The 20525-nt window shown below is 36.7% G+C and overlaps 1 protein-coding gene across 3 annotated transcripts in view; it reads right to left on the bottom strand.

Moving 5' to 3' along the window:
* Positions 1–20525, bottom strand: part of LOC122059283 (transcription factor MYB3R-1-like) — a 36946-nt gene that overhangs the window by 8965 nt on the left and 7456 nt on the right. For 2 of the 3 annotated variants that reach the window (XM_042622009.1, XM_042621995.1), the window contains exons 5-9: positions 13360–13454; positions 13115–13218; positions 11994–12122; positions 9755–11735; positions 7935–8251 (exon numbers count right to left, since the gene is read on the bottom strand). In XM_042622009.1, the coding sequence (XP_042477943.1) occupies positions 7935–8251; positions 9755–11735; positions 11994–12122; positions 13115–13218; positions 13360–13454 (2626 nt within the window). The remainder of the gene's footprint in view (positions 1–7934; positions 8252–9754; positions 11736–11993; positions 12123–13114; positions 13219–13359; positions 13455–20525) is intronic. The other variant, XM_042622002.1, reaches the window with a different exon arrangement.

Below are 20525 nucleotides of genomic sequence, written 5' to 3'. Positions count from 1 at the left end.
TCTCTCTCTCTCTCTCTCTCTCTCTCTCTCTCTCTCTCTAACACAGTTCCTTACCCATTTACAATTTAAGGAATCAATTTCGCTGGTCTCTTCTACCTTCGATTGTTCAACCTAATTTCGTTGTGCGACCGGATTTAGTGGGAAGCATTTCAAGATCGTTGGATACCCTACGTTTCTCAAGGTATGTTAAATCCTCTGGTACTAGAGTGATCTGCTATCACTGGTTTTTGAAGACTCATTAGGCCTTTGTTTGCTTTAAAGATTCAAGTATGTCTCTATTTTCAAAAGCTTTCTGCCTACTTCTGTCATTCTTCTAACCATTTTCTCTGAGAACATACAGTAAAAAATTAAGAGTATATAGATAATATTCAGTTGATATGTATGAAGAAATTTTAGAGATTTGATGTTTATATTCATATATTGGGTATGAAGGACGCCAGAGTTTAGGTTGTTATATTCAGTCAATTATTGGTTATAATCTTTATATTCAGTCACCCAGTTGTTGTCCATTACTCTTTCCTTTTTTTTTTTCATCCCACAATTTCAAAGATTATATAAAACCCACATCACTAAATAGGTAGCGTAAACTATACCGGAGTAGCACCACCACCTGGATATCCTAACACCATTAACTCTCTGGGTTTTAGCTATTATATGCAAGAAAACAGAGAGGAACCCATCAGATTATTAAATTTTGATGGAAGAGGGTTGCTCAGTTACTCATTAGATTTCAAAGCTGAAAAATACCATCTTTCTTTACTTCACTGTGTTTCTCATAAATATAAAAGCAGCTTTTAATGCTAAAACAAAAGAGCCCACTCCACAGTATTCCACATGATAGAAAAATAGGGTAGAAGAAGACTATTTCCTTTCCTTTCCACTGTACCATTTTATCTCTTCCAAACTTTAAAAGTCTCTGTCCTGTCATCAGAAAAGTGCAGCCTTTTCCAATGAAGAAAAATGCAGGGGAAGGCTTAACTATGTTCTGGACTCTTTCAAGTTTGATCAGATCTGATCTGATCTGATCGTCAAAGCTGAAGGAGATTGGGGTGGTGAGGTTGTGAAAAAAATCATTTTTGCTTCTTTTGAAATCTTTTGTCCTTCCTTTGTGTTGGTTGGTTGGCCTCTTATATATCTACCTTTAAATTAAAAGCAGACTTATGTCTTTTGTGTCACTAGCAGGGAAAGAATATGGCGTTTTCACAATAGCTTTTATTTTATCTTTTAAATTTGACAATAAGAATGTTTATCATGATTACAATTATCACAAGCCAACAATAGAAGGTACGTAGCTAGCTAGCTATGAAGTTGTTGTTTCCCAATCTTTACCTTATGGTGGACCTGTCAATGGATCATCGGATCATGATCTGGATTTTGGATATATCCACTTCAAATCTTAATCTCATTAAGGAGCTGGTTGGGTTCAGACACCAGGGGTTGCTAATGATTATTGATAATTGTAGAAAGAGGGTTAAATTTTTTTCTGCTATTTCAATTGCCTACAGGTCTGGTTTGGAAATAGATTTTGAGGTGTTAATCTAACAAAGTTCATATTATGTCCTTGTTATGGTTCTTTCTTATGCTTAGTGAAAACTGTTTGCCACAATTACATCCATGGTTTCATTCATAATTTCCATGTTTGAAATATTTTTGTGGAAGCTGTGTTTTATTTGTTGCCAATATCTATTCTTCTCTAGTGATTAAATGTCAATGAAATGTCAGGTACTCCTCAATTATGACCAAGATTCATAAGATGTGAAGCCTTTACTGTTATATTTATGCATTGGTGCCCTATGTCATTGTTTCAAACCTTCTATGAGTTTATCCTGTAAATTCTACTTATTATCTCCAGCTCTCTATCTCCCAGTACCTCAAAGTAATCTTTGACATCAATGCTTTGCTTAAAAAAGAAAGTTAATTTCTACACTGTTAAGGATTGCATGTTTATTTCTTGATATATGATTCTTCTTGCTGTCATTTTATTGTATTGAGCTTAATCCGTTGCCAATATCCTTACCCTATATTGTTTGATGACTTGATCCGGTTCTAATTTTCGACATACACTTCATTCTCAATACAATGAATATAATGAAAATGAACATTTGTTATGCTAGTTAGTCATTCATTTCCTTTTCTTTCTTTTTTTTTTTTTCCTACTGTTTGTTTTTTGTTTTATATGCCTTGTTTTGTTGATGTTGGTATTTTTATAGGTCTGATTTTCTTTTTCTTCTTTTTTTAACTTCCCTTTTGAAAGTATTTAAACCAGTGTTTGAGTGTTTAAATGTGAACATAATGCATTGGATATTTCTGCACATCCTTTTTTTTTCCCCCTCAAACACAACTTCTATTTATCTCATTGATAGTAGTTAAATTGTTGCAAGTAGGATTCTTTCTATTCCCCAAGTTTCGTTTCGGATAAGCACAATTTATGTGAATGCAACTAATTTACATATTTGCAATGTTTGCTAAATTAATTATGCAAGTTTAGCGTTTTGAGATCTCCAAGAACCCCTACCCCCAAAAGCAGTACTATTATCTGAAATGAGGCTGAGCTACGAGCATTAATCAACCATATGGTTGAGAATGTAAGGAAAGGTCAAAAGACCAACTCCACCTTCACAAAGGTAGGATGGGAAAATATTGCGACAGGGTTAGAATCCAAATTCAATCGCTAGTTTGCGAGGAAGCAACTGCGTAACAAATGAACAAGTTACGTAGGTAGTACAACAGCTTCAGGCGTTTGTTTAAAACAAGAAGATTCGGATGGGATGCAAATGCTAGGATTGCTACAGCTGAAGATTCTGTATGGGAATCTGCTATTAAGGTATGAATATTTTATTTGGTTTATAGATGTATGAAAATGTACTACTGACATTCGTCGTGTTGATTACTTATACAAAACTCTTTGGATTACAGGAAAACAAAGAGTGGGCTAAATATAGAAGAAATGGTCTACCATGGTGGCCAGAGTTGTTAGAGATATTCTCTGACGCTAGTGCCCGTGGGGATAGAGGGTCATCACAGACTACAGTTGTTACTCCTAGGTCCACTAATCTCGTTATTGATGATGATGATTTTCAGGAGACTGAACCTGATAAAAGTGAAGGTTGTAGTGGCTCACCCAACAAATCAGCTCCTCCTAAGCGACAGCTTGACAGAACTCCTACGGATCGTAGGAGGAAAAGCCAGACATGCACAGTCACGAACTCTGCTCAGGACTTCAGAGAGTTTGTGAGATGGAGGATGGAGAAGGGAAACTCCTCTGCCACTTCAGCCGTTGTCCGACCTCTTGATCCAATGTACGACGGGCCATATAGTATAATGAGTTGTTAGAAGCTCCTCAACACTTTAGAAGATCTTCCATCAGATTTGTATGGGTTGGCTCAGCGTAAGATACATAGTGATTCTGGTTGGCGCTTGTCATTCGTGGAAGTTAGGCCTAATAGGAAGCTATGGATGATCCGGCACTTAAAGGATATCCCGTGAGCTGGTTGAGTTGGTGATTGCATGGTCTTTTCGGAAATTAGTTGGACTTGATTTTTTTTCTAGGACTATTATATGACTTTCGTACTGACATACGTTTATTATGTTGACTTGGATGTTGACACTTGACTTATGTTGCATATGTTTTATGGCTTTATGTTGGATTGGTATATGCTTTTTGTTACATATAATAGCATATTGACATGTAATGGTTATGGTTTATATTTATGATGATTTACAGGATTGTTTGATGATATCCTGTACCTACTTATTACAGGATAATATGTATATTTTTACATATATATAGAAAGGTAATGATTGAGACTTATTAGGCTTTTAAGATTAGAGGATGGTGTCTTTTAACTCATTAGTACATGATGGTAGGTATCTCAGCATATAGACAGTAATGTAGAAGGTTGTGGTTTATGATGCTTTCATGATAGGTGCATGCTTTTTACGCCAAGGTTTGAAAATATGTAATATGTGATATGGACTAGTAAGATAAATGTTTGTGGACCTTCGTAGCTAGGTTTATGAATGTGGTTTTTGGGATTTCCTTTATTTTTTTTTTCAAGTAATGCTAGTCATATTACATATAGCCTAGTTAAGTTTGTGGCATACTGAATGTGGTCATAATTACAGGGATGTCAAATGACCCCGATACCAACATCACAGGGTCATCTAGTGATGATAACGAAATGGTTATATTATACCAATTCCAAAATCTGCTAAGTACATATAGATGAGAGAACCTCTGAATGATAGTAGTCGCACAGGAGTTGTAATGGTAGCTGAGGTTCTCGTAGGACATGCAGACGTGTGCTACCGCGAGTTTAGAGTTGAAAGACATGTCTTCCTCAATCTACGAGATAGAATGGTACATAGATGCTGGTTAGAAGACACCCATTACATTCGAGTAGACGAGCAACTTGCAATGTTTCTCATGATAGTAGGCCAAGGTTTGAGTAATAGACAAACACAATGGAGATTTCAGAGGTCGAGACAGACGATTAGTGCTTTTCCACACGGTCTTACAAGCTATGCTTCATCTGTGGCATGAGACAATTAGGCCACCGAATTTCCAAGTGGTACCTTCAGAGATTACCAACAAACCAAAGTTCTATCCATATTTCAAAGTAACTTACTATCTGGATTGAACAAATTTATTCATAGTTTTGCCTGAAATTTCGATGCACTTTACACAATTAATTGGACTAACATATATGGACTAAAAACCAGGATTGCATTGGAGCTATTGATGGCACCCATATCAGTGCCATCGTAGCTAGGTTGGAGGAAACAAGGTATCAAAATCGGAAGGGTATGATCACACAGAACGTTATGTGTGCATGTTCATTCGACATGCGATTCACGATTGTGTATGCGGGTTGGGAAGGTAGTGCACACAACGCCAAGGTTTTTGAAGAAGCAGGAACGAATGATACCTTAGGGTTCCCTCATCCGCCACCAGGTATAAATATCTTATGAATTTATGTTTGTCATTTTGTATATGTATGATATGGAGTACATATCTAATCTCGTACATGTTTCCATACTAATACAAGGCAAGTATTATGCGGTTGACTCAGGATACGCAAATCAACTGGGGTATTTGGTGCTATTCCGGGGAGAAAGGTATCACTTACAGGATTATGGTGAGGGTAGACCTAGGGCTAGAACAGCAAAAGAATTGTTTAATCACAGACACTCGTCACTGCGGAATGTTAGAAAAAGAACGTTCAGTGTCTTGAAAAATAGATTCCAAATTTTAAGGAGTATAAAGGCATACGATATAGAAGATCAGACAAAAATCATAGTCGCCTGTTGTGGGCTCCACAATTACATCAAGGAACAGGCAATTCAAGATCAGTTATTTAATGAGCTTGGAAGTGAACAACCTATTGAGGACCCTATGAATCCTGATCCTATGGTGTACCGTGCTTCAACTTCTGATACGACCCAGAGACGCTCAGCGAGAGAAATGTCCTTAGTATGCCTAAATATAGCTAATTAATTGGTTAGATCGAGGAGAATGGCTATGATTCCATTAGGTGGATCGTAAATTTTGTCGATGATAGTCGAGATGTGTTATACATTTGTCAAAGCTTTGAGTAATGTAGCATGCAGGTTATTGTGGTTTCATACTTGATAATGTTGTTGTTTCCACAGTATTATTTATATTGGATGGGTGTTGTGCTATCATATATGTTATTGAATGTGATTTTAAAGGCCTTTACTAATACTATTTTTTTCAGTTGACATGATACTTTAATTTGATAAAGTAGAATTTGTGCTCTACAGATGTCTTCAAGTGACACCGAACTGGCTAGATGTGAATACTGTAATGGTTTGTGCGATAAATTCACAACAAAACAAAGGCCTAATAGAGGTAAAGCGTATTTCAAGTGTTCGAGACAATGAATTTTTTATGTGGGTAGATGAATTTCGATTATGTGAAAGTGGTGAAAGACAGTGTAAGGTACACATCGCGAAGACCTCAACGAACTTTAATCGTCGATTCTGGTGGTCCTAAATCTACTGGGGTATAACTATTTTAAACAACCTATTGTATATGTTTTGCGAATTATTGTTGTAATTCAATTCAAGTTAATTACAGGCCCAAGATCAAGGATGCATGTTTTTTTGATGGATTTTTAGTGATTGCAGTTCATCAACTGCGCGTTCATCCGAATGTGGAACAAGCAATTCGACGGTTGAAGGCCACTCTTCTCCATCATCACCATTCTCTGACTTTGTGAGGGGGTACTTGGAAAGAGCAATCAAAGTTGAAGAGGAGAGGTATAGAGTATTGAAAAACAAGATGGATATTTCTGAGGAAAAGAGTAGGATATATACTGATATCCTGGATGCAGTTAAGAAGATGGACATAAACAAAGGTGGTAGTTAGACGATCATGACCAAATGCTGAAACTGATGTTAGACATTTGCCATATTTCGAATATTTGCACTATATACTATCTTGTTTGGTTACGAGTTTTTTTCAAAATTAACATATTTGGGTTAACCATGACTAAAATAAACAACTCATGCGATAAACGTTTCCAAAAACAACATTTATCAAACACCATTTCCTACAGGAAACATTTTTAGAAACGAGGTTTATCAAACACCTTCAAATCTATTTCTATTCCAAGAAACAGGAATTTCTGTTTCTGCCGTTTGTTGAAATAGAAACGGCAAAATCGTTATCAAACGGTGCCAAAGTTGTTCTGTTTCACCCGTTTCTAGAAACATAAATCAAAATTTATGTCTATTTACAATTCTAGAAACGAATTTGAGAGAAAAAAAGGCTATTGTGACCGATAAATCTCTCAACTATTTAAACCTAAAAAGAGGCAATTGAACCCTCTCTCCCTTTTGGGCATCCGATGATACTATTGGATTTTTTAGTGGCATTATGTCCGCAAAAAACATTTCGAGAAACAGGTTTATCAAACACCAAAAAATCCGTTTTTGTTTCTGGAAACGTGAAAAACCGTTTTTGGTGCCGTTTCTGCTATTTCTAGACACATCAAATAGTGCCTTAGCCAAACATGAGTAAGGGATGTGGTTCAAATATTAATTAAAAAAAAAAAATGGCATTTTCAGACCATTCCATGCTCTAATATATACAACATCTAAAACCAAAATGTGGTAGTTATCCAAAATCATAGGTCACAATAGCACCATTAAATGTTTTGATATACATTGTTGTGTGCCTTTCCCAAAAGCTCAAGCTTTGTGATAAGTGGTTGTAACATGGTATCAAAGATTTATTAGTCAATGTAATAAATGGTACCTGTTAAGTCTGGTTGGAGAGTTTGAGTACAAGATGTGTGGTGTGTGCAGCAACCAGCCAATCATTGCTGCTTGTATTCGTGATGTGTTACTTTGTTTGTTAAAACAAAAAAAAAAACAAAAAAAAAACAAAAAAAACAAAACAAAAAACAAAAAACAAAAAACAAGGGCACAATGCGTGTGTTCTGAACACTGATGGTGCTTCATTCAAGCTAATCATTCAGCTTATGCCATCTACAAAAATTTCCTGCCAGTCTAGACAAGTTCATAGAAAGTCCTTGTGATGTTAGGACTTTCAAAAATGGCATCTTCCCATTGTTGGACTCAGCCCATATCTTGTATACTAGTTATGCTTATAGGATAAGTCAATCAACCTTAATTTAAGACCCATCGAATCAGTTTTGGTGCAGTTATTTAGAACTCCTTATACAAGTAGGACTCTTCAAAAGGAAAGTTATACTTTGTAGGATTCTTCTTCTAATAAAGCAGGTCAATAAACCTCAATTTCGGAGAAATCAGATATGGTTTAGTGTGATTAATGAAGCATATCAGAGCTCCCTAAAAGCTTGAGCTTTTGGGATAAGCAATTGTACCAAAATGAAGTACAAAGCAGACAGCGACACAATTGAGGATAAAAGGGATAAGAGTCTTACATGCTGAAGCTTTCAATATCAACACCATTCCCACCAGTTTCAGCACATTGTGCAGATACAAGTGGCGTTAAATTCTTCTCATGCCTCTTTTCTCGAACAGTAGGAGAGACAAATACAGAAAGACAACGATCCCCTGATGAAGATTCTAAATGGCCACCTTGGTTTGATGCAGTATCCAAACTTTTGGAATTTTGATTTCTTGGAGTTCTGGTACCTGCACTCAATGCTTTGTTTGATGGATATCTATCTCGATCAGGAGAAAATAAAATCACATTATTGACATTCTGTTCAACAAGAACTCCAGAAGGCTGCTGCACCTGGTAAGAAGTTTTATAATATCAAAATAGATATTAGAAACAAATAAGTAAACAACATAAGGAAGAGCCACAGAAGAAAAACCAATAACAACTAAGGCAAAGCAGCAGCATGACCAACAGCAATTAACAGATCAGCACATGCTACTTCCAATAAGCATCCCTAAGACCCTAATCAATTATAGATTTCATCGAGTCATGGATTCCATACAAGCAAAATCAATTAACATCTCATTCAAACTTCCCAAAAAATGGATAGCAAGAAGTCAAATATTTAGAGATAATATAATTGGAAACCATTTTTTATAGATAAAACAGAAGATAACACTTGAATATGGATTTTAATGTAGCTTGGGCAAAACAGATATGTTACTATCAAAACAGTGACCTCAGCAAACCACCAAAATCTGTCCAGAAGGTTTATAATGTACTATGAAGTATAGCTTTAGAAACATTTTAGCCCCAGCAAGTGCACAATATGGACAGAATGTACCTGGATAAGCTGATTATTGCAAAATGACAGTGAAAACAGAAAAATAAATCTAACCAACACTTTGTCTGGAAGAAAGTGCGGATATTTTTCTCATACAAGAAATTGTATAAGATGTTAAGATTCCATTAAATGGAGTGTCAATGTCACAGTTTGTTGCTCGAGTTGAAAATATGTACCACAGTAAACTAGATCAAGCTTGTTACTATCTTCTCAAATGCAAAGCATATACAGATACTGCATAATTTCAGAAAATAACAATATACAGTTCAATGAAGTCAGCTGAAAACAACTAAAGCAGTTTCAAGACTAGAAGATGTATTACTGAGGTTGACAGACTGCAAATAAAACCCACTGATAGATCAATTTCATTACATCTAGGAACTATCATATAAATAGAGTTCGCTTACTATGGAGGCCTGATTTGGTAGGATTTCTGATTGATTTCATGAAACAGTCAATAAATAGATTTTTGTTCAAGAAATTGAAATTGTTTTGGCTGCATCAATCTGAAATGTTCGAGAATAAGGAATCCATTTAGTAGTTCAATTTCTGAGAATAGATTCTCTTATGTTTCTTTGGAAGAGGGTGGTGGTGGCGGCGAAATAGATTGATTTTGCTTTCATTTCTTTTTAGACATTTCAAATGACACATTTACCCCTATTATTAACGCATGTTCATTAAAGCGGAGCACAGAATAGACTTAAAATTGATATTAATTTCAAAATTGAAACAGGTCCTCAGCTATTTCACTTTTTCAGATGAAATTGATTTCAAATTCTCATAAATATAGTTTAAAAAAAAAAAAAAAACAAAAAAAAAAACAAAAAAAACAAAAAAAACAAAAAAACAAACAAACAAACACCATAATTTCAATTACTGAACCCATGAAATTGAATTAGAAATCATGCCAAAACAGCCCGAAGTAAGGTTTCAGAGAAATTCAATTCTGATGAAGTAAATTTGACATTCCACTTATTCGGAACAAAAATAAAAAATAAGTAGGCAGCATCAACCTTACTCACATCACTACATCCCTGTCTTGCCTTCTCCTGAGTACTACCATCAAAACTTTTCTCTGAAACCCTTCCTTCTTGAAATGCAGAACCATCTTTTCTTGCTTCAAAAGCATGGTCCAAATTTTCCTTATCCTGAATAGAGGCTCCAGCATTTGTTTTCTGGTTATCTGAAGGAGAGAGAAGAATCTCCTCAATTGAAGATAAAGAAGCCCTGTGACCCCCTTTTTCATCAAGAACAACATCCAGACGCGAATAATATCCGGCCAGTGCAGATGTACAAAGCGATCCCTGATTTGTGTCCCTCTCAAGCTTTTTGTCATTTTTTCTTTCTTGCAAAGGAGATAAAAGCTCACGGTTCCGTTTTTTCAAAATCGATGGTGTACCCATAAAGCTTTTGGCAGCACTTTTTAGGACAAGATCAGGACTATCATCACGAGCTGGTGAATCCCATAAGCTGTATGGGGAAGAACAGTTCGTAGAAGACATCATAAGTTGGCGTATACCAAAGGGACTATATGCTTGCTGCCAATCCCCACCAGATGGAATGAGATCACAGCTGACGAAAGGAATCTCCAAACTTGGAAATCGAGGAGGCTCATAAAATAGAGCTTCTGAATCCGGATGTTCTGTGTGTGCATTTGGGCTTTCATCCATGCAAGGAAGAATTCCTGTTGTGTCAGAAGTCAAGGAACTAAAAATGTCGACAGGAACTGATTTTGAATCATCCTTTGACTGATCTGGCTCCGTGTCCATGCAAAACTTGTCCATATCACCATCACAAGAACTTGTAGAGACATTAAGATAGATGAAATCGTCACATGATCTTGGAATAAGCCCTGACTCTTGACTTCCTGCAGACATGTCTCTTAGCTCATTGCATTCACTACCATGCATTAGTTTACCATCCCTGGAGCAAAGCAAGGGGGGAACAATTGATAGACACTGAGAAGTTGAGGTTTCCATCATATGACTTCCAGCAGACATGTCTTTTAGCTCATTGCATTCACTATAATGTATAAGTTTACCATCCCCCGAGCAAAGCAGAGGGGGAACACTTGGTAGAGACTGAGAAGTTGAGGTTTCCATCATATCAGAAAATCTTGCTGGATAATATGACCGTGATGCTAAACTTTCATCAGCTTCAGAACTCTGAATGTCTGATCGGCAAAGGAATGAATTGACACATCTATCCATGTCAATGGTATTTGAGCAATTAATCCGATTACCTGAAGAAAAGCATCCATTAATGCCTGACTCTGAAATTGTAACCCCACAACAATCACCTTTAGACATTGACACATTCTCCTGTCCATCAGAATCCGCAACCATATTTACCATTGAAGTAGAAGCACAGAAACCCAGAGAGTCCTGTAACAGAGCAGATACTCTTTTGTGGTTTTCATCAACACCTGTCATACACTGTGCTGATGTTTCAAAGAACCCTGGTGTTTCCTGGAGCATTTCCAGTGAACAGGTACGAGGTAACTCATGTGAACTGAAATGGCAATCATTAGTGTCGGAGCCTCCAACTTCAGGGAATATGCTTTGCTCAGAAGGGCTGACAGAGATTGCCAGTTCTTGAGGTATTTCTGGAACATCTTCAAATGTATAATACTGTTTGGAACATGATGACATACTAGAGCCTTGCCCCATTCTTTGACTAGCTGCCTCTGTCAATCTAAAGTCTTCTTGTGCTTGTACTGAAACCGCATGAACCATGTCATGCTCGGAATGGGAGCAACCAACAGCAGTTGAACCTTGGCTACATTCTGATATTTCCTCTGCTTCTGCCACATCTTTGGGGCCACTATTATCTCCACTGCTCTGTTGTGTCACCAGTGAGGATGAAGGCATGCACTGGTTTGGCTTGGGCACGTGAGGCAGACCTTGAAATTTTGTAAGTAAACCTGAGGACAAGTATGAGTCCAACTTTTTTTTTACGGAGCTGTTCCAGTGATTTTTTATTGCATTGTCTGTCCTGATAGCCACATAGGCAAAAAGATACTTGAATATTCATAAAGAAACGCATAACACATAATAATGTAATTCCAAAATAGATTGAACAATAAGTAAATATATGCACCAGCATCTAAGCAATTGAAGCAGCATACTTTTGCAAAACGAATGAAGACCAAAATAGGGGCTCAGTTATCAAGACAAATGCTGGCCCTCTGATAATCAAGAGGAGAACTAGGAAAGTAGCAACTTTCTCGAGAATGACAGCAGGAAAGCATACCTTCCAGGCAAGAATTTTGTTAACTCTGCCCATCTGTTTCCATAAATTTGATGAGCTTGAATCAAAGCCAACTCCTCGTCTTGAGTCCATGCCTCCTTGTTGATTGCAGGGTTCAGATGATTATGCCACCTGAAAATCATTATTTCGACATGAAAACAAGGGATTGTGGTATATTCGTGTCATGACATTCTTAAAACCAAGACAACTGTACCATAACAAGGAAAGTAGAAGCCATACTGCAGACTCAGCAAGAGCTCAAGTTCCTAACGTGACAAGAGAATTAAAGACCTCTAAGACAGTAAAACACGAAATATTCCTCACATTAATTGAAGAAGAAATACGGAGAGTTCTGGAAATAAAATGAAAAATAAAAACTACTTAACTTGGGGAATTTTTAATCTCTCACTAAAATACTGACTCATAACTTATTTCAGCTGCCCCCCTAAACTAGCCGATATAAAGATTTAAAAAATAAACACCAACTTGAAAGCAACCCATGTGGGCCCCAAAAGCAAACAATTCTTTCCACACATTAATCTTTCTTACTCTGTTAACAACCCCTCACATCACAGAGTAGCATCAGTCACATCAAGAACTAGCCAGGCAGGAAAGCACTTTACAGTGACATCCATACTTTGTTTTGTATGGATCTATGTAGCCGACCCCAGTAAGTTGGGATAAGCTCAGTTCGTTGTTGTTGATGATATGTTGTGCATTTGTCTCTGAAAGTAGTTTCAACAGAACAAAAGTGTGGTTCACATATGGCTGTCCCTTTTTTGTATGAACACTATCATTGCAATAAACTCATCAACTGACAGCAATAGTACCACCAAAATATCATAATCTGATCTCTTGTATATGTAAATTCGATTTAAAAAAAAGGGGGGGGGGGGGAGCTAAGGATGCATTGCTCATTGATTCTTAATTGGATTGGAAGGACAAACAGCTAGTAGGAGAAAGCTTGATGAATAGAATTCAGAATATTTGTGAACAACTAATAAGCACTGATACACAGATTTATATGCCTGAGATTCATGTCCAATATCCCAACAAACTACACCATAAGCATTGACTGACTTCAGGAAAACAATATCCTATTCATCCTAAAGTGATAATCATACCTTTCGCGGCATTGCTTTCCAATACGCCCAGGTAATGCTTGAGCAATGGTGGACCACTTCTTCGCCCCATATTTATTCACCAACTCAATTATTATATCATCTTCCTGTACATCAAAAGGTCCATTTTAATGTCCTTTGAAAAGAAAAGGATAATTTCAGCAATTAGAAAATTTTCCATTAAGATACAGAAGTAGTAAGGAAAGTGATTGGCAAAAGATGCAAAAAGAAGTTCCAGAGCAGCACACCTCTTTTGACCATGGACCTTTGACAAGTTCTGGATTCAAAACCTTTTGCCACCTGTGGAGGCATTGAACATCTGTCCTATCTTTGAAACACTCCGCTGCAAGAAGCACAATTAAACATATTAGATAATTTATAGAATAGTATATCCAACACAATCACACAAAAAACAACTTGATTAAGCCTTATCCCACTAAATGGGGTCAGCTACATGGATCCTTTCCCTCCAATCAGCTCTATTTAAAGCCATACAAGTAACAAGGCCTATGATATGCTTGTCTTTCCTCACCACTTCTTCTTGAGTTATTTATGTCTACCCCTGGCTCTTTTAGCTCCTTCAATCTGAATCAAATCACTCCTTGATACTAGAGCATCTAAAGACCTCTATTGCACATGTCCATGGCACCTCAACCGACATTCTCACAAATTATACTCCAAATCAGCTATAATATGATCATTCCTTATTTTATGTTTTCTAGTTTTACCACTCGTCCAACTCAACATCCTTATCTCAGCTACACAAAATTTATCCATATGATGTTTTTTTTTTACTACCCAACATTCCGCTTTATACATCATTGTCGGTTGTACGGTTTACTATGGAGTACCGTACACGGTACAAGCCTACTTCAGACACAAGGCTATATGGCTACATTGATAGTGACAGGGATAGAAAAGGGCGCAAATGGAATTGTATGTTTACATGGGAAATAGGAGAATGGAGGAGCAGTTTAGTCAAAAGTGGAGATGCTGTTCAGAAAGTGAAGAGGCTTTTTAATTCCTGCACCTCAGATAAAGATGACAACTGGAACAACTGGCTATGGCAAGCAGTAGTTGGAAGAAAAGAGGGCTATTAGGAAAGGAATATGGGCTTTGGACAGCTTTTCTTCTTCTTACATTTCGATGGAAGAGACTTTGGCTATTTATAGCCTCATTCCATGCCCCTTTATTCCATCACCACTAGCAATTTCTTCATTTTTAAATTCTAGATCTTTTAAGTACATTTGACTTTCTAGGCCATCTTAACTGGAATTTTCTAGACAACTAATGGCCTACATTAGACTAGTAAATTCTAGATAAATCCTTAACACTCTAGGGCAATCTACAAAAATACAGTATTTTTCTAGATTGAAGAATATTTTGTGATTTGGCTAAGAAATATTTGGTGATATTTCTAATGTCCAACATGCCAAGTAATATGGCTAAGGAGAATATTTTGTAACATGGCAGAGCATCAGAATGAAGCCACTCAAATATTTTGTGACAATAAGTCAGCAATCGCAATGGAAAAAAAAAATCCAGTATTTCATAACAGGACAAAACATGTTGCCATCAAACATTTCTTTCTACAAGAAGTATCAACATGAGGAGATCAAGTTTAAGTATTGCAAGACAGAGAAGCAAATTGTAGACATCTTCACCAAAGCACTTCCAAGATCCAAGTTTGAGTTACTACGAAACATGCTTAAAATATTAGAAAAATACATCAAGGAGGAATGTTAAAATTGCTATATATTTTTAGATTGTCCTTTAGTCTAGTTTGTCCTAAAGTTTTAAGGATTTATGTAGAATATATTAGTCTTATGTAGGTCATTAGCTGTCTTGAAAATTCCAGCTAAGATGGGCTCAAAAATCAAATGCACTTGAGAGATCTAGATTTGAAAATGAAGAAAATGCTCGTGGCAGTCGCATGAAGGATGGCAGAATAAGGCTATATATAGCCAAAGCCTCTTCCATCGATATGTAAGAAGAGAAAACTATCCAAAGCTCCAACTATCAAGGGTATGCTTCACTTTCTTTCCTTTAAGTTTTAAAAGAATACATCGATCACACAACATTCCGGATGTGTCTCTCCATTTCCTCCATCCTATTTTAATTCTCTATGTAACATCATCCTCTATTTCTCTTTATTTATGATTGAGCTCATATACCTAAAATAATCACTCTACAGTATCTCCTTCTCATCAATTTTCACCACCTCAATATCCATCCTTTTGTCACTAATGCTACACACCATATACTTTGTTTTTGTTCTATTTATCTTAAACCTTTTGACTCCAAGGTTGATCTCCATAATTCCAACTTGGCGTTTATCCCTACTTTGATTTCATCCACCAACGCAATATCATCAGAAAAAATTATACACCGGATCTTGAATGTCTCTAGTCAATTCATTTATAATTATTGCAAACAAATACGGGTTTAAAGCTGATCCTTGAGATAACCCAATTCTAAGTGAGAAATCACTACCATATCCCCACCCCCCCCCTCCACAGATCCTACACTATTTACCACACCATTATACATATCTTTAACTATGTCCACATATTTACTTGAAATGCTCTTCTCTAATCCCTACCAAATTAACTCTCCAGGAACTCCGTCGTAAGCTTTTTCTAGGTCAATAGAGATCATATAGAGATATTTCTTACATTCTCTACATCTTCCATGAGTCTCCTAAGTAAATAAATAGCTTTTGTCATCAATCTTCTTGCCATAAGACCAAAATGGTTAACCATAATTAGTTTCTTGTCTTAGGCGAGTTTCAGTAACTATCTCCCATAATTTAATATTATGACTCATAAGTTTAATGCCTCTACAGTTATTACAACTTTGAATATCAACTTTATTTTTATAAATTGGAACTACAACGCTTCTCTTTCATTCATCTGTCACTTTCCTGTGCTCATAATCTTATTAAATAGCTTAGTAAACCAAGATAAACAACATACTCATAAGTTCTTTCACACTTGTATAGGAACCCCATGTGGACCTGGTGCCCACCTACTTTCATGTCCCTTAAATTTTCTTTTACTTTTCAGGCACCCTAATTTTTTCGTATATATCTACAACACGTGGTATCTTAATGGTAATTGCCACCTCCCATAACGTTATTACTCGAAATGTAATCATTTAGTAAGTTGTAGAAATAGTTTCTCCATCTCTCTTTAATTTCTTCATCCTTATTAGTACTTTATCATCCTTACTTTTAATGCATCTGATATGGTTGAAATCTCTACTCTTCCTTTCTAATCCGGTTCTGTTTTAAAAGTTAAAACCAGTACCAAACAAGATCGAAAACAGAGCGAAATTTTTCCATAATTAAGAGAACTTGCATAAAATCAGATCAACCAAACAGAACTGCTTATAAGTCTGGTAGAGTGCCCCTTTTATGGGGTAGAATCAATGCTGAAAGTTTCAGCCAGATCCAATGGTCAGAACTACTAATGTGGACTACTCATAGTAAAGATAGGATTGGGGAATCACAGGAAGTTGAATGGACAGAACAGCAGTGAAAATAACTGCAAAACAGTACCTCAAAGAAAGGATTATAGGGGGCAATGGCACCCGGGCTTCCTGCTGCAAGGAGTTGATTGGATTCACACCTTGATCCACACAAGGAAGAGGATACCATGATATAGGCAGCAAAGGAAAAGCTCCTCATAAATCAAAATTTGTGTATAATGTTGGACCCCCCCTTGCAAACTTATATAGAAGACTCAGAAACAAACTCAAACAATAAAAAGGAAAAGACTAATTAGGTAACATAAACTGAAATAATAAAGGAAACCAACTAAAACAGGACTAGACTTATAGAACCCTAATCCAACCTAACTAAAACACTAAATAAAATAAATAAATAAATAAATAAAGACATTTACTTGACTAATCATGTACGCTTAGCCTCTACCCTTTTTTTTTTTTTTTTTTGATAGGTAGGGAGGGAAGTAGGTAACAGCCAGGAGGCTCGAACTTGAGACCTTCCGGAGAGCATGGGTTTTTTGCCTCTACCCATATTATTGGCCAATTAAAGAGAAAACCCTTTAGATCAAAGGCCCGACATATATAACCCAGCCCGAAGCTTATTGCCACTAAAATAAGCCCATTTAGATGATCAACTACATGATTTTCCCTCATTTTAACTATTTCATAGATAGCCATTTCCCTTCGTTTGTGCACAAATTATTGTATAGATCCTCATACTTCTTCACCCTTGCTTTTCCAACAATGTTCTTAGCTTCATTTCTAGCAAATTTTTATCTTTTGGTCCTCCTCATGCTTAATCATTTACCATGTCTTAAAACTAGATTTATTAGTGTTAATGGCAGCTTGAACCTCATCATCCCCCCACCACCAAGTTTCTCTATGTTATTGTCGTTTTCCTTTAGATTTGCCTAGGACTTCTTTAGCAACTTTATTGTTACAAGTAGTCATCTTGCTCCACATCGTATTAGTGTCTTCAACAAAGTCCCAACTTCCTTGTTTGACCAAGCTATCCATAAATGATTTCAAATCTTCTCCTTTTAAGCTTCAAGACCGTAACCTAGGGCAAGTAATCTCACCTTTCTTACGATTTAGCGTTTTGAGGCATATCTATGACAAGTAATCAATGTTGTGTGGTCTAGGCTCTCCCCTGGTATAGCCTTACAATCCTTACATAACAACCTATCGGTCCTAGTTAGATAAAAATCCATTTGCGTACTATAATGCCATAATGCCTACTTTTAAAGGTTACTAAATGCTCCTCTCTTTTCAAAGTATGTATTTACTATGGAAATATCACAAACCAAAAAAAAAAAAAACTACACATGGATATGGATTGGTAGACAGTATTTGAGGCGAAAATTTGAGCATGAAATGTGCTAACATCTTGGTCTAGCCCATAGAGTCTAGACTAAATGAAAATGAGAAATATAATAAAAAATAAGATGTACTTTCATCTTGATAAATAAGATTTGGGTACAAAAGGCCTACAAGATTCAACAAGAAGAGGAAAAGTTTGACTCTTCAAAGAACACATTTCCTTCTCTTTTCTTCAGTACATAAAAAAGAAGCAGTTTTTGTCCACCAAAATGACTTTTTATGCATATGGAGATCACCAAGATTCCTTCATACTAGTAACAGTCTGGTAAATTTGGTTTAACCAAGCCTAACTCAAAGCTATCCCAATTGGCAATGGCTAAAGTAAAATTGGCTCCAGTTTCCCAAGGGGTGGGGTTCTGTTCTTAGGTCACAGGCACAGGTGATCATCCAGCCTGGCCTGATATTACCCGACCAATTGAAGTTGCAACACAGTTCTAAGTAGAAATTGTGAACATTGGCTTTCCAGACAAAATAACTAACAAAAATGCATCATATTACATCAGAGAAGTACATAGTGATTTCCTGCAGCAGAATGAACCATCATCAAATCTCCAAGTGTTGGCAAGTATCCAACAGTTTGAAATTTAGTTTCACGAGCATTGAAATTTGACATTTTCTTTATTTTTCCCATTTCCAACTATGATCCATTAGACACTAGTAGTTACAAAAGCAAAAGCAAAATTTCAAAAGTACAAGAGATTTTAACCAGCTTATTACAAGACCAAAATCAAAGTTCAACTAGATATTCAGAATCCAGAGCAACAGTTTATTGAATAGCAAAGTCCATGACTGCACACTATTCCCTTTGGTACACTAATTTCCCTCTTTTCACATGTCTCTTCAACAAAACCAATATATGCCATGCCCATTGCCCATACATCATGATCAAAAGGCCAATAAATGAAATCTCAGCTAGAATGTTCAAAGAACATTTAAACCACCAATTAAAAACCAAGCGATGCAGCTGCACTTCCTTGGACCGGCCCAAACCTGTAAAGGAATCCAGACGGAGATGAACCAGATCCAATTTGGGTCTTTTAGTTCGTAGGATATCTTATCTTTATATATTATCTTGTAAGTAGAAATTTATTTAGGGAAAAAAGAGCCTGTCCGGGAGCAAGGTTACTGTGAAATGACTAATAAGCCCCCTATGAAAGACAAAATTCCCACCCATGTTGATGTTTCCACATGCACTCTTATTGGCCCCCATGCTGGTGCACAGGAGACGCACTCCTGGACAGAACACTCTCTCCCTTTGTTTTTGTTAGAATAGGTAGTTAAGTGCCGCAAGGGCACGTTGGCTCTTTCCCCTTCCACCGACCCTACTTAATGAGGGGCGGCTAAAGGGGGGCATACTTGAAATTTTTCCTTCTTCTTTGTTGGTTATAAATAAAGGGCTTGTATGATCAATTAAGTCATTCAAGCATTCTCCCCATTCATGCTGTTAATATGGTATCATAGGCTAATTTTCTGATCTAGGGTTTTCAACCTTCCCTTCTCCTCTACCAAAAATCACAAGCCTCCATCCTCTCCTACCTTGTCTCCCTAATTCCCCATAAGGCAGCATTAATGAGGTGATTCATATGAATCTAGTTGCTGCCCTATACGTTACCTCAATGTTTTAAACCCCAAAACCTTGCAAAATTTGATTAAGGTTCTTCCCCTCTCTGCGATTTTTTTATTCTTTTTTTTCTGGAGTTTGTTTCTTCCTACTTCTAAGAACAAATTTCCACCTATTGAAAATCAAGTACAGGAACCTAGAAGGACTCATCACTACTTGCAAGATTGAAGCCCATCCTTATCTATGATTTCCCAAAAATTGATACCATTGATTTTTGGGTTTTCCCCCTTAAAATCAGTTGATATTTGCATGAGACCTTCCTCACCCTTACATAGGAGATCAATCAGCCATGTGGCTCTATCTGCGGTTGTGTGTTTGATCTTCTTATTCTTGAAAATTTAGGGCTATCTCCCAAAACCCTAATTTTCCTATCTCACCAATTCTTCATCAAAAATAGACAATTTTTGGAGGAATGCTTCATTACCCTTATAGGGCAATTTGATCCAAGTTTTTTGGGTTCTTTCTGACGGCTTATTTTGAAGTTTTGGTATTTCTCCTACTCATTGGCAATTTCTTCCTTATGCCATCATATCTGAAGTAACCACGGCAACCTCAGGATTTGATGGGCAAGGTCGCAATGACTATGTGCCTTTTGGTGCTAGCTTTATGAATTTAGAGGGAACTAACTACCTCATGTGGTCCAGATCTACCTACCTTACCATTACAGGAAAATCAAAGAAACCCTCTGCAGAGGGTATCCCTCAGGACAAATGGATCACTAATGATTCTCTAGTAATGTCATTTTTTATCAACTCTATTCATCAGTCTATTTCTGTCGATTAAGAGATTGAGTTGGTTTCGCTTTTAAGTCAATCTTAGGTTCCCTTGTTGGAATCGATTTCAATTATTACAAGTCTGGTTAAGAATCTTTTGTTTTCCTTTCAAATACAAGTTGTAACCAACGAT

The sequence above is a fragment of the Macadamia integrifolia genome, chromosome 2, assembly GCF_013358625.1.
Source record: "Macadamia integrifolia cultivar HAES 741 chromosome 2, SCU_Mint_v3, whole genome shotgun sequence".
NCBI lineage: Eukaryota > Viridiplantae > Streptophyta > Magnoliopsida > Proteales > Proteaceae > Macadamia > Macadamia integrifolia.
This window is presented reverse-complemented; position numbering and strand designations above follow the sequence as displayed.